Below are 14873 nucleotides of genomic sequence, written 5' to 3'. Positions count from 1 at the left end.
CTGAAAGTTGAAGGGAATGATCCCCTGTTATCTTGTGTCATTGTAGAGAAAAATCAAGGAGTTAGCTTTTGTAGTTTTTTTAAAAACGTTGTTTATAAAAACTATGAAAATTCCCCCAAAATTCTGTGAAACTCCATGGGTTAACAGTGGTAAATGTGTTCTACCATTGTAGCAGGTTTCACCGCAATACCTGTAAAAATGAGGGAGAAAGGAGCCCCTGAAGATTCTCCACTTGCGCAATTAATATTACGAAAACGTAATGAAATTTTCACTATTGACACTTTAGAAACGAAACGCCAGCGCCCCCTAACTTTGTAATGAGTTTTGAAACTTTTTTTCATCGATCGCACAGCCCTAATAGCTTTATGCCATCTACAAAAATCTGGTAGCCAGTATTGTATCAAACAGGAAAATATATTGTGTTTAATATTTGCCTAAGAAACTGCTACCAATTATCGATCCCTCCTGTCTTGGCCGCAGTATAATGTAATTACTTATTCCTGAAGTACTATGATTCAATGGGATGTGCTCTTCAGCCCTTGTGTTGGAGTGAACATACACCACTTCATATCGAAGTCATTCAGAAAACTGATCCTAATAATAATAATAATAATAATAATAATAATAATATACAAATCTCGTATTGGGAGTTATGCAACATAATGTGTATATGGAGACAAAAAACTTGTCCATCGTCTTTTTTTAAAGAGGCTTTTTTACCATCGTATACAAGATCTCAGGGCAAGACATGTTTAAAACAATACTTGTATGAGCAAATGGACAGCAGTTTTGGCTTTTTGATACCTGACTGAGACATCTAATTTGATTAGTGAACTTCATCATTTCCACTCCTCTTAATGCAAAAGTTTTTGTGAATGGTATTTCTTAGATTATGGGAATGGTTAGAAGAGTCGATCAGGCAAGAATGCCAAGATTAGTTTATTGGGCAACGCTGTCCTAGTGCACACTCCACTATTTATTTATTTATTTATTTATTTATTTATTTATTACTATGTAAGAAGCCCTTTCATATCTTTGGTAACTCTGGGAAGTATTTAGTTATAAATAATAAGTGACTTATAATCAAATACTTTCTGCAATAACCAAGGCATGACTGAGTTACATTAGAACTGTCATTTCACGTTGGATAGCTTTATTCCTTTCATGCTATATATACAAATTACTTTTTTGGTACAACAGTCAGCCTCACTACTTGGGTGCATATTGTACCACATACAAGCATCTTATAGCATTCTGATTGTTCTTTAAACAAGCACAGGAAGTATAGTAAATACTGTTATTACTACTGAATAGCAAAACTATTTACTCATCAAACTATAAATACATTGTGGTCCTATAAGCCTTAATCATTCTTTTAAATTAGTTTTCCAAGCTCTTACAGTTTGTTTCTTCATAGTTTGTTTCTACTGTACTGAGGAACATTTCACAGTGGGATATACTCCTTTTCTGAAACTTTATGAACATGTTTCAGAACGGGTCCTATCACATGACGTTTATCCCATTCTGTCAGTAATCCATTGAAATTGGTCAGTAAAGCATCCCAAAAATGAAGTAATTGCACACAAAATTTGAATTTTTTTATCGACTACAAATTTATATGTTGCTAAAGCACTGTTTTAATAAATGATCAGAAAATCAGTGCATTCCATCAGCTAAACTCTTGCAAGAATGGTAGTTTGAGACTTTCAGGCTACGTCACTGCACAATATTATATATTTTTAAGTAATGTTGGGAAGCATTTGAACAGATTAGAAGGATCTAGCTTTCTGTGGTGTAATGAGTCAAAGTGCAATATTTTCAAATCATAACAATTGTAATAATCGGGTGTGATGGGGAGAGTATGAATCCCATATGAATACAGAATGTATCCTAAAAAGATACGTGATGCATACTGATAGAAACAGATTAGATCCCAGTGTGATGCAATCCTAAGTCGGGGATCAGAAAGCCATGTAGCACTTATCAAGGAAGAAATACAGGTTGAGCATCCCTTATCCAGAATTCCAAAATTTAAAATACAGAGGAGTCTCGCTTATCCAACATAAACGGACCGGCAGAATGTTAGATAAGCAAAAATGTTGGATAATAAGGAGTGATTAAGGAAAAGCTTATTAAACGTCAAATTACGTTATGATTTTACAAATTAAGCACCAAAAATCACGTTTTAAAACAAATTGACAGAAAAAGCAATTCAGTACATGGTAATGTTATGTAGTAATTACTGTATTTACGAACTTAGCACCAAAACACTGCAATGTATTGAAACAGCTGTGGATCTGAGCAGGAGGCAGACTGTGTTGGATAATACAGAACATTGGATGAGCGAAGATTGGATAAGCAAGACTACTGTACTCCAAAATATAAAATTGCCCACCTTTAATTCCTGATAGTTCAGTGCACAAAAACGTTGTTTCGTTAACAACAATATAAAAACTATTGGATAAAGTTACCTCAAGCTGTGTGAATAAGATGCATATGAACCATAAGTGATTTTTTTTGTTTAGATTTGGGCCCAATCTCAAAGATATGTCTTATCCATAATTCCCCCCCCCCCAAAAAAAATCTGAAATGCAAAACACTTCCAAGCATTTTGTAAAGGATACTCAACCTGTTGTATAGATCTGAATCTCTACTGCAACCAGGCCTAAATATTTCCAAAAGTAGGACAAATATGTGTTTACTGCACTAGTTGTCAGAGCTGAAGAGTTGAAAATCTATATGCAAAAACATTCTAATGCAGCACTTCTTAACGAAGAGCAAGCATGCCTGGCTTACAATAATTTCTCCAGCACATACTGATGAAACTCTTTGCTTTTGCTAGTGTGGTGTGTGTTTTCAGAATCTGCTTGCGAACCTGTTACCTAGAGAAGGAAATTTTGATTGGGTCTTGCAGGTAAAATAGAGAAGATCAAGCCACCTCCATCCCCAACCGCTGAAGGCCCCCCCTCGCATTTGGACTCAGCATCAGATGAATCTGGAGGATCCCAAAGGCCCAAGAATCTGATGCAGACTCTTTTGGACGATTTCGAAACTCACAAAACCAAGAGGCGGGATAAAATGGATGAGAGCAGTGTAAGCATACTCTCTTTCTCCCATGCTGTTTCTTTACATACAGAGGGATATATTTTCAGTAATAGTAATGATATGTTTATTGAGCAACAACAACAATAATGCTTATTAATCACTTTTGAAGAATTACATGCACAAGTCATAAGCAAAAGGAAGGCATGTTAGTAGAGATGGCTTAAAAAACCCATGCCCTGCTCTCGACTGGGCCTTTATTAATAGTACACTTTTAAAAAAAGAATTGCTTGTGTTTGATGTTGTTGTTATTTGCTACTAAGTCAACTTTGACTCTTGGCTACCTTACAAATGAGAGGCCTCCAAGAGGCTCAAGTCTCCACTGCCTTGCAATCCTGCTGACTGTGGGGGATTGTCCGTGGTTGAATATGTGTTGTTTGACCAAACATAATCATGGCATTCCAAAGATTTCTGGTGCTGGGATGTCAGGGACAAGCAGCACATCCATATTGCAGCACCAGTTGTGTAAACTATATGAATAAGATAAGCAGAGGAGAAGGAAGCTCAAGTCCACATTGGGTGGAACATCAAGGCCTCAGGGAAGGTTTTCCTTATGAGATTTCAAAAAGATAGACAATTCCTCAACTGAATTAGGGTATAGTAAAGCTTTCTGAGTTCAGTGAAAAGTTAACCCTTTCCCAAGGCTGAGATTGGGAAATACTCAGCTTCCCCAGAGAATGCAAAGATGCAAAATTGAAGGACCTTATCAGAGTGTTTTTAAACAAACCTTTCTAAAACAGTGATTTTCATTCTGTGGGTCCCCAGATGTTTTGACCTTCAACTCCCAGAAATCCTAACAGCTGGTAAACTGGCTGGGATTTCTGGGAGTTGTAGGCCAAAACACTTGGGTACCTAAAGGTTGAGAACCACTGTGAGAAACAGAAAAAAAATAACACTAATGCATCCAGTTCATCAGAAGAGAAGGAATGTCACGTTGAGGAGGGGGTAATCTTGTTTTCTCTGCTCTGGAGACTAGGACATGGAGTAATGGATTCAAATTGCAGGAAACAAGATTCCACTAAACATTAGGAAGAATTTAATGATGGTAAGAGCTGTTTGGCAGTGGAATTTCCTGCCTTGGAGTGTAGTGGAGTCTCCTTCTCTTCAGGTTTTTAAGCAGAGGCTGGATGGCTATCTGTCAGGAGTGCTTTGATTCTCGGTTCTTGCATGGCAGGGGGTTGAACTAGATGGCCTTGTGGTCCCTTCCAACTCTGATTCTATGAGAGAGGGGAACAGCCCCTCTCCTCTTTTGCTTTTTGAAGATTCACAGTGATTAGAGATGTATATTCATTCAATGTGGCTCCTCTCCCCAATGCTCCACGGTGCATGTGCTTATTGCCCACCAGTCTGAAGAGCAAAAAGAAGAACCCAACAATGTCAATGTGTTGCAGAAGAATTATAATCCAGCATCTCAGTTTCCAGCATATCTTCACAACACATTTGGACCTTCTTTTTGCAGACCAACACCTGAGTTTCCAACTTCAAATTAAGATACCATGTTTTGGTCTCTTTATTCAAGTAGGACTTAAAAACTGCAGAGTTCTTGGCCTTGCATAGTCACTGGTGTCTGTCAGTCAAAAAGTAGCCATTTATCTACTTTTTGAATGTTTAATGTAGCACTCAATCAAAGCAGAGTTGACTGTAGATTCAATATTAGTTTGCTTTCTTGTCAAGACTCACAGACTCTTCTCAAAGAATCCTCATGGATGTCAACAAATATGAGGTTCTTCAGAAGCATTTGAAGGCTGAAAGCTCATGTTCCAACCCAAAGACTTCCTTGGGAGAAGCTTTCCAATATGAGCTCTTCAACCTCTGTGTCAAAAGAAACTGGCAAGAGTAAAAGTCAAAGAAATTATGCTTGAAATTGAGAGAGTATTGATCGGGCACCCTAAAGCGAAAGATCTCTGTCCCTTTCTACCTAATCTAAAGGAACCAAATGGAGAACCCAGGCCATATGCTTGAGAAAGTAATTTTTATTTGGAAGAGATCGGTAATTAAAAGGTTAATGTAGCAGAAACTGACAAATTACTCTCTTCTGTTTTAATTTTTAATAGTCTTTTCTGGACAGTTTCTTTTTTTAAAGGAAAGATAAGTTTGCTTCTGCTGGTGAATCAAGAGAGAGATACTAGTTCTCCTCTTAATTCGAGGTTCTCTTCTTTCTTTCTCTGTTCTTTATGTACTAATGATGATATTTTCTTTTCCTGCCAGTACACCGCTAAATTACTGTGTAACAAGGTTACTTCTGAGGTACTTTTCAAGCATTTGCCGTCACTTAACAAGTTGTCAATAATTATTTTTGCATGAGGATTTTGAATGCATGCTGCTGCAGTTTGCTTTCCATTGCTGCTTTGCATAGCTCTAGGAGTGATGGTCTAATTGGGAATAGACTTCATTTTCCCTTTTAACTCTCCTTCAAAAAGACTACACGTTAGGTTGATTTCAGGTAGATACATTACAATCAGTGGAATTTAGCTTCGCCATGGCCATGTCTCAGTGATTTCAGTGAATATACTCTGCATATGACTTGATTCACCACCTTGAATAATTATTTTCTTACCAGAAAATGAATTGGGGGAAATACAACTAGCAGGTTTCCAGATACTCAAGTTCAAAATATATGAAAATGGGTACTATTCAGCAGCCGATTTGGGGCTTCTGTTTATGATTATGTAGGTGATGGAGCATTCTAGAATTTAGAGCAGTGGCTCCCAACCTGTGGTTCACGAGAATTAAAATATGGTCTGAGGCCTCACCGTTACTACACCATTGCAACGAGAGTGACTGGTCTTGTGAAACCCTCATATAGTGGCGAGACAATGGGGATGTTGGGAAGGGAGAGGCTAACTACCCATGAAAGGCGTGACAACAAACCTCTGCTGCTGCTTTTCCTCTTCCTCCCTCCCCCTGAGTGGAGCTGTATCACACGGCACCTGGAAGCGGGGGCACCTTGGTGTCTTCGTTTTTAGGCCTGTTCCTGGACTTATTTGGGGTGCTGATTCAGAACATTGCATTAGATAGACCACATCAGCTCTAGAGTATTAAATATGGTTTTCTGTGGGTGAGCAGATGGTGACTACCGGATGGCATATGTTCTGTATCAAAAACTAGAGTGAATGTGGTCTATACAATGCAATTTTCTGAATCGGTACCCCAAATGACCAAACCTAATCTAAAGTTGACCAAAAACAGATTCATAACCCTTTTGGTACTAATGTTGGAGTGTGGTCCCTGGTTGGGAACCATTGATTTGGAACAAAATAGTCAAATTATGATCGTCACTGTAATGGAAATGCTGCTCAAGAAGGGGACTTCGTGTTCTCCTAGCACTAGTTTGTTCAATGAGTTAATCTGAATTATTGATATAGATCAAAATTGCTACATTGCCCCTTTTAATGGAAAAAGCAAGAAATAAATGTTTAAGAAAAATAAATAAAACTTTATATTAAAGGAAATATTGCTGTGTTTATTCTGCCTGTTGATATGGATGACGTCCATTTCTAATACGTTTATATGATAATTGAATAACTATAATTGAATATCAAACGAAAATTAGTACCTTCGTTTTATTTATTTCTATACTGTATGACACTTTGTAAATCTTATCTTTATCATCAGAAGGCTACTTAACTGTACACCTTAGTTTTTTCTGTTTCTTACATGTGGTAAGGCAAAACTTTCACAGAGACTTTTGGAAACATAATCTATAAGTAAAGGTAAAGGTTTTCCCTCAACATTGTCTAGTCTAGTTCGACTCTGGGGGGGTGATGCTCATCTCCATTTCTAAGCCAAAGAGCCGGTGTTGTCCATAGACACTTCATAGGTCATGTGGCCAGCATGACTGCATGGAGCACTGTTACCTTCTCGCCCAAGCAGTACTTATTTCTCTATTCAGATTTGCATGTTTTTGAACTGCTAGGTTGGCAGAAGCTGGGGCTTACATCGGGACCTCACCCCATCCCACAGATTCTAACTACTGACAAGTTCTGCAGCTTAGTGGTTTAACCCGCTGAGCCACTGTGGCCCCTAACAGAATCTGTGGCTTGTCCTTAATTGAATTTTGACACATCTGAGTTATTAACACTTATTAACACTCAATAGACCTGGGCGTTGTGGTTTTGTCACCAATTGTGAGTAATATGAGCATGTTATAGGAAATTGCAGGGGAGACACTTGCTCCTAATCCTTCCAGTGGAATTTCTGGTGTGGTTATGGGGGGAGAGGGGAGCGGTGACATTTCTGTTCCTCTTTCTAGGATATTTTCCTTAGGTCGCAAATTCTTGTATTTCAGAGGATATGATCCTAAAAAAACATTCATACTTAGAATTCTTATATATTTGCTGGGTCCACAGTCTTAGTAAGTTTTCTTGCCCCTTTTGTTTGTAGGTCTGAGCAGTATATTTCTGAATGCTTAACTGAAGGTTTAAATTACTAAAATGGTAGAAATTTGGAGAGAGAATAGAAAATTAATTTGAAAGGACAGAATTCTTATTTTTGGAACAGCCGTGGCCTCATTTTGCCTCCCTAATAGCTGTACTCTTGTGGATATCTGTTTGACAGAATAGGCGATATGTGTTTATTTCTTTCAGAATGATAGGCACAGTTTTTCTACTGCTAGTTTATAGTGCTACAACTTTAATCTTGTCTAACCTAATGTTGTGAATGCAACTTAATTATCCCCCCAAACCAGGAACTGCTTCACTTCAAAGTAAATTCAATGTACCTATTAAAATATTATTTAAATGCCATATGTATATGCAAATATAAATACAATTTTATTATTTTTCTCAGGATCACAGTTTAGTAGAACAGAATGGATTTATGAGTGAATCTAAAGCTAATATAGTCTGATTTGTCCATCCATGACACATCTTTCTTAGCATGAACATACTTTTAAAGAAGTATGCACCATGCAAAAAGGCTTTGAAATGGTTTAATTTAGGGTTTCCATCGTTTTTAATCCAAACCATATTTTTAAACAATGCCTTCATATTCGGAATGTGTGAGACTTACTGAAGAATCTGACTCTTTGTTTATATGTTCATCACTTCTCTCAGAATTGTTCAGAAACGTTGATTTAGATTTAAACATCAACTTCATATTTTATGTCTAAGTGCAACATAAAAGCAACTCAAAATCTGAAAACTCCTGTGAAATATTTGCTAGTCCCTTAAAATTCCCCAGATGTTTCACATGAGGAAGAATTCATATCAATCCATCCTTGGAAATAGCTGGGGAACATCGGTGGCCCCTCTGCTCAACATGGACACTTGGGAGCAACATGGACACGTGTCAAATACATGACCTCTGCTCACTATTCACTGTATCCAGGCATTCATCTCCCCACAGTTTCCCATTCCCATACAATGCAAATCAACAGAGATTTCATAGCAACAGTTTTCCTGAATTAAACACTTCTCAGTTACACTTCTGATCCAAACCAAACATTTCAGAAACAGTACTTCCTCCTTAAATTAGTAAGGTATTTACTTAGTCGTGAGGCTAGCTTGTATATAGTACAACATGAACCTTGTCTTCATCGACTCATTGGAATCCTCGAAGTTGCCCAATAGCTTTCTCCAGAGGGTTTCTTAGTCCTATATGGAACAGCTTTTTGGGATACACAGGAAAGATGAGGCCATCACAATCTCTCTTCTGGGAGTCTAATTAAGCCATTGGTTTTTTAGGTGACATTCCAAATGGACTGGACTTTTCCATTTCATTCATTCCCACAGCAACTATGTTGTGGTCCACCGATGTGAAAGGGATATAACAAAGGTCTGGTTGAGTTTTAGTGAAGTATAATGCTCTCCCAGGAGTATAATGCTCTCACACTAGAAGCGACTTGCAGTTTCTCAAGTCGCTCCTGATACGACAAAAAAAAGGGGATGAATCATCTAACACTTGTTTCCCAACAGAGCTTCCTATTGTTTTAGTGGTAGAGATAATTTGGGGGCATTTAGAAGTAGAGTGTTATGGGAAAGGTAAGATGAATGTGTGGTTTTCAACAGGTGATTTCTCAAATGAATGATTGAAGTAAGGAAGAAGGCCAACCAATCATATCCTTTAGAACACTGGTTCTCAACCTGTTTTGGCCTTCAACTTCCAGAAATCCTAACAGCTGGTAAACTGACTGGGATTTCTGAGAGCTGTAAGCCAAAACACTTGGGGACCCAGAGGTTGAGAACCACTGCTTTAGAAGGTATGATAGGTTGTTTGAGGGCAATGCATTTGCATTTAGAGACTAGCTACAAATCCTGAAGGCCTTGGACTTCTGATAGTTGCCCGACCCAATGTAGGTAGAGAAAACATTGCAGTATATGTCCATAGTATAGAATGCCAATTGCAATTCTTTTTGCAGCTTTATGATAGAAGAGCAATGAGAACAGAGCTACATGTGATTGTTCTCTAAAGAGTGTATATTTATTGGGTTGCTGTGAGTTTTTCGGGCTGTATGACCACGATCCAGCAGATTTATTGCTTATTGTTTGCCTGCATGTTGTTCCCAATGTTCTGTGATTGTTTCATGGCTTTACAAAATAAGCCATCCCATTATCACCTAAAACTGTGGACATGACAGCTACTCATCAAGACTGCAGAGGGATGTAAGGGTTGGGATGAGTCAGTTCCTAAAAGAACTGTTCTTTCTGGTTTTTAGCACTGGGCTTTGGTCCTTGGGTAGAGAGTCATGGCAGCTACGAGAGTTTCCGTTGGTCCTAATACTGCTTGTGTTTCATGCTGAGACTGTGTTTCATCAAGGTTACATCTGTGTTCTTTCTTGCATGTGTTTTTTCATTGACATGCTTAAATTCAAACATCAGAGCAGGAAATGTAAAAGTAACCACTGCTTCAGTGTCATGTTTACTTTTAGGCCGCAGTTGTGCTGACATGTTTGTCCGGGTCAATAAAAAGTGTAGATTGAGGCAAAAATAGATATGCTTTTCAGTCATCCAACATCTGCTGGTGTAAGAGATTTTGAATTGCACCGAACTCTTCAAGGGCTACCCATTCGGTCTGCCTGTATTGGAAAAGGGTATCTAAATGAATTATATTCTTTCTCTTTCTTTTCCTCCACAGGTCCTTGAAGCAACTCGAGTCAACCGCAGGAAAAGTGCCCTGGCGCTGCGGTGGGAAGCTGGCATTTATGCCAACCGAGAGGAAAATGAATAGCAATCTTGATAAAATGAGAGAGCTCTTTTAAAAAAAAAATTGCAGAGACTTAGAAACCAAATAGGAAAAGAATGTTTTAAATTTTTAAAACTTACATCATTTTAATCTGATATTTATTACCACTCTACCGGTCTCTGCAATTTATGTTCAAGACAGGAACAGTCCATATATAATGTATGTATCCATATGTATACACGCACAAACACACCGAACAGTTATGCTCAAAAAAGCATCTGCTTAACCCCCTCCAAAAAAAAAAACCCTGAATAAGAAGAGTAGCTCTTTAGAGCTGATGTTACCACTAGAGATCAGAAATTGCAACAGCCATAATGCAAAAGGACAACACATTTTGGAATGAGAAGAGTTGACACCGTATCTTCTTCACAGCCTTGTATTTGGAACAAAGGGTGTTCAACGTATGGACCATTATATCAGAAGAGGACTCCTCATGCGGAAATACACATCGGTTCAAGCATTGTTTAAACTCGAACCACAGCTCTTCATCCCATTTGTGATGTTTTCAGAGGAGGGCTATTATTCTGTTATCTCCTAGATAGCCATAGCATATCAAGATAGATCTGTATATATTTGCTGTTCTTTAAAAATTAGGGGGGAACTTTTGAAGTCAGTTTAGCTGACTGAAAAAGCAAGCAAAAAAGAGGCTATTAATTTGCAAGTGTGAATGTATAATCCATATATTTAGCCATAAAATGCATTTGTCCTATTCTTTTGAAGGATGACAATAGGATGGGCAGTTGACAGACTGTTCCTCTTTCTTCTTAACTTATCACAGGCAAAAAAAGTTGGAAATTTGCCATCACGTATTTACGTAATCAGTATGCTAACTACAGATTTATTTTCAGTATTTGCTGCACAAATCAGTAGGTAGGTTAGAAGAGGTAGAAAGAAATGCCAAATCAGGATGTCTTAGTTTTAGTGGTCCGCTTGCAGGTATCATTTGAGCGCTTTTTTCTGGGTGTATATTTGCATTGCCATCTATGTTTAATGGACAGCAGTTGCTACCATGGTGCAGCCGGGGAGACACAATAAAACTGAGTTAGAAAGGTAAGGGCAGAATCCAGGGATCTGAGTATTCATTCTCTTCCGAGGCAATAATTGACCCTCAGATCAGATTAATCGAGAGAGGGACTTGAAAGACAAATAGTTATATCTTGAATTATATTTATGCTACATATTAAAGTCTTCTTGATAATAGAGCTGGGAGGGGGGGTGTTTTGTGTTACTGGGAAATGAAAAGTTGGAGAAGGTAACAGAGCGACAGAAGAATCAAAAGAAGGGCCAAAGGATTATTTTTGCTGTTCCAACAGTGTTTTCAGAGCTAAAAAATTATATAGGAGTTGTAGTTGAAATGTAGGCTGAGAATCCGTGACAAAGGAATATACTGTGTGTGTGTGTGTGTGTGTGTGTGTGTGTGTGTGGAGCCGGAATATTAGGATGGTGAAGATATGTGGTTGTACAGATTATTTTCTCCAAAGCTGTTTGCCAGCTCTAGGGGTATAAACATTTCTTTTTGTATTAAAAGGGATATAAAAAGGCACTAAACTGATGCAGTATTTGTAATAACAAAGCTGACCTGACATTGTATTCGCATGAATTAACATTTCAGAAAGTATTGGACGGTTTTGTAATCTGGCATTTAGAAAAAAAGAAATGTGATATTTATTCTTGTGCTTTCTAGTATTAGAGGCTGCCAATTTATTGTTCCTCTGTTCAGGGAATGTGGTAGAAAATGTAGTGATGGAAACTCATAATTTTTAGAATAGAATCTGACACATTTGGTGGGATACTTGGTGGGAAATGGTACATGCATATTTGAAATAAATAAGGACTTCTGGCTATTTTTTTAAAGGGAGGTTAAAAAAATAGTGACCCATTATATATATTTTTCCTTTTATTTCATATTATTCTGTGTTTCATATTATGAGTGGGATGTTGTGTTCTGATATTTTAATTAGACAGAGAAGAAGTTTGCAAGTTTCAATAAGCTGAATCCTCCCAATCATTGTGTATATACATATACAGTGGTATAATGACCCCACCAGCCTTGCTCTTTTCCATATTCTGTATGGAAAAATAAAATAGAAATGTGTGGATACAAATAGCCTTACTGCTTATATAGCATTGCCTGTGGTGGGTTTTGATCAAGTTCCCGAGCCACAGTTTTACATGTTATACAGAGCTTCTGTTGCCGGCAGTAGAGAACCCAACATAATACCTTCATGTTGTACCATTATTCTTTTCTTTGCCACAACTGGCATTAGGAGATTTCTGCTAAACATGCATGGACTACACTGCTGGAACACAAGCGAAATGAAGTCCAGGCATGGTAAATCCTATAATCCTACTATCCCATTGGAAAAAAATACGTTACATTAAAGATATTTAAAGATGTATACTCTCTTCTCACTATATTTTAGTAAAAGATTTGGGTGCAATCCAGCCAAAGTTAAACACGTCTATCAATTTCCATAGAAATGTATTTTTAATTGTCTGTTGTTGAAATCAGCAAGATTTGAAACTGCTTACATGTCTCTCGGTTGTGTGTAAGGAATGTTCAGTCTCAATGGGAAAGAAGAAAAATAAATAGATGGAGAAAGGTGGAAGACACAGGCTGCTTCAAAATAGTCAATTAATCCAGAGCAGAATGTAGATTTATGAAACCCAGTTTGCTCCGTAGTGCCTACACAGGGACCAAAAGAATAGGCTGGAAGATGCAAGAGAATCCACATTCTGCTTCAGATTAATTGGCTCAATCAAAACCCAGGATTTCTTTTCTTACCTTCTAGCAGAGATCTGCTTATATATACAGCCTTCTAGCACTTGCATCACAGCAAAGCAAGACACTGAAATCAAGCATTTTCATGGGAACGCTTCATTGCTGGGGGAATCATTTGCTTATCTTCCAGTTGGGCTGTAGAGCTACTTTTTCACTCTGACTGCTTTCTAACTTCTGTTTACATTACCGCTCCACACTTTGCGTTGCTTATACACAGAAGGAATTCAGGGGGTATTATGGCTTGATCTGGGATTTAGGGTGAGTTTTTTATCATACTGTTTCTGGCTGGATTTGCTTAAAACAATGGTTTTCAACCTGTTCTACTCCTTCAACTCCTAGAAATCCTGACCTAACAACTAGTAAACTGGCTGGGATTTCTGGGAGTTGTAGGCCAAAACACCTGGAGACCCACAGGTTGAGAACCACTGGCTTAGAAGCTTGCATTGGGAAGGTGGGACTTTTGTAGACACTGACCTTGAGCTGGCTTCAAGCTGGATGTTGGTGCCTATGTAGGTGGGACCACACAGCAACTCAAAGAATGGCAGAGTTGTGAAGATCTTGGTAAGCAAAAGCTCGTTTTTCTTTCCAATGGATTTGTTCCGCTATTAGTAAAAATTGCCTGTACAATCAATTTAGGGTATTGTTCTTAAACTGAAGACCACTGGGGTCTTCTAAACAAAGTGAAAACGTCTCAGAATTACAAAGAAGCAGTAAGAGTCTGTGCTGAAAATACTGTTCAAATTAAGCTAGCATTCTTAAAAATAAAGCATGGCTGTGGTGAATTAACAGCTAATATTCTGTGCAATCCTTACTGCAAAATGATGGTTTTATCATGGCGAAAAATAAAACCAAAGATGATACATTTGCTTGGAAATGGATGTTTTCTTTCCTTTTTCCTAGGTTGTAGTCAACTAAACATGAAAAAAAGGAGTTGTTAAGGAAATTCCCCTTTTTCTAAAAGCAAAAACAATAAAAATGATTTCCAAATTATGTTTCATTTGTCACAGTATCTTATTCTGCCATGTGGTGGGAGGAAGGGTTGAGTACGTCTTTTCTTGGTGGCAAAAATTAGATCTTGGGCGTTTTAAATACACTTATTTCTCCACTATTTTGATCATGCTATTTTATTATTATGAAGTATGTGACTAAGTGATGACAGTTTCTCTTTCAGGATTAATGCCATTTTCAGCAAGGGCATAGGAGCAAGCATTGCTTCATGAAACAAGGAACAGGACTATTTTCCCTGTAATTGTTGTATAGAAGAGGGACTTTTCAGCAGATGCTCCTTGTGTTACAAACACTGACCACGGAAACTATGTTTTCCACAGAATCATTACATGAACAGGAACCATACCCCTTAGTTTCACTTGGCAAATCTGACAACAGCTGATTAGATTGTCAATTTTTGGCTTTGCCACAACTGTTTAAACGTCTGTAAATAAATCCCAGTACTTGAATCAGAGAATCAACTGCAGTAATGGTTTTAGGATAGAAGGATGGATGGATGGATGGATGGATGGATGGATGGATGGATGGATAGATAGATAGATAGATAGAACAAATAGGCAACAGAGAGGTATTACTGTAGTTGGCTTTACTTATGCAAAGTTAACATTTCTGTTACCAAATATTGATATAACTGAATTGTGCACTGACAAAAAGTTCAGAATTAGAATTTTTGATGCTTCTTTGTGTTTCCTCAAATTATTTGTTGAAAATAAACATTCGGGTTCAACTTCATTTCCATTCCAATCCGATGGATCAATTACCTAACATTGCAGCATCTCACTTCCTTTGTTACAAGTAG

The 14873-nt window shown here is 37.8% G+C and overlaps 1 protein-coding gene across 12 annotated transcripts in view; it reads left to right on the top strand.

Annotated features, from left to right (window-relative positions):
* Positions 1-14056, top strand: part of PALM2AKAP2 (PALM2 and AKAP2 fusion) — a 313924-nt gene extending 299868 nt beyond the window's left edge. For 9 of the 12 annotated variants that reach the window (XM_060762475.2, XM_067464361.1, XM_060762476.2 and 6 more), the window contains 3 exons: positions 2915-3093; positions 5311-5349; positions 10177-14056. In XM_060762475.2, the coding sequence (XP_060618458.2) occupies positions 2915-3093; positions 5311-5349; positions 10177-10269 (311 nt within the window). In that variant the 3' untranslated portion in view covers positions 10270-14056. The remainder of the gene's footprint in view (positions 1-2914; positions 3094-5310; positions 5350-10176) is intronic. The other 3 variants (XM_060762477.2, XM_060762482.2, XM_060762479.2) reach the window with 2 other exon arrangements.
* The last annotated feature ends 817 nt before the right edge of the window (positions 14057-14873 follow it).

Source organism: Anolis sagrei, chromosome 2, assembly GCF_037176765.1.
Source record: "Anolis sagrei isolate rAnoSag1 chromosome 2, rAnoSag1.mat, whole genome shotgun sequence".
In the NCBI taxonomy this organism is placed as follows: domain Eukaryota; kingdom Metazoa; phylum Chordata; class Lepidosauria; order Squamata; family Dactyloidae; genus Anolis; species Anolis sagrei.
The sequence above is the reverse complement of the archived record's forward strand: the minus strand, read 5'-3'. Positions and strand labels throughout refer to the sequence as shown.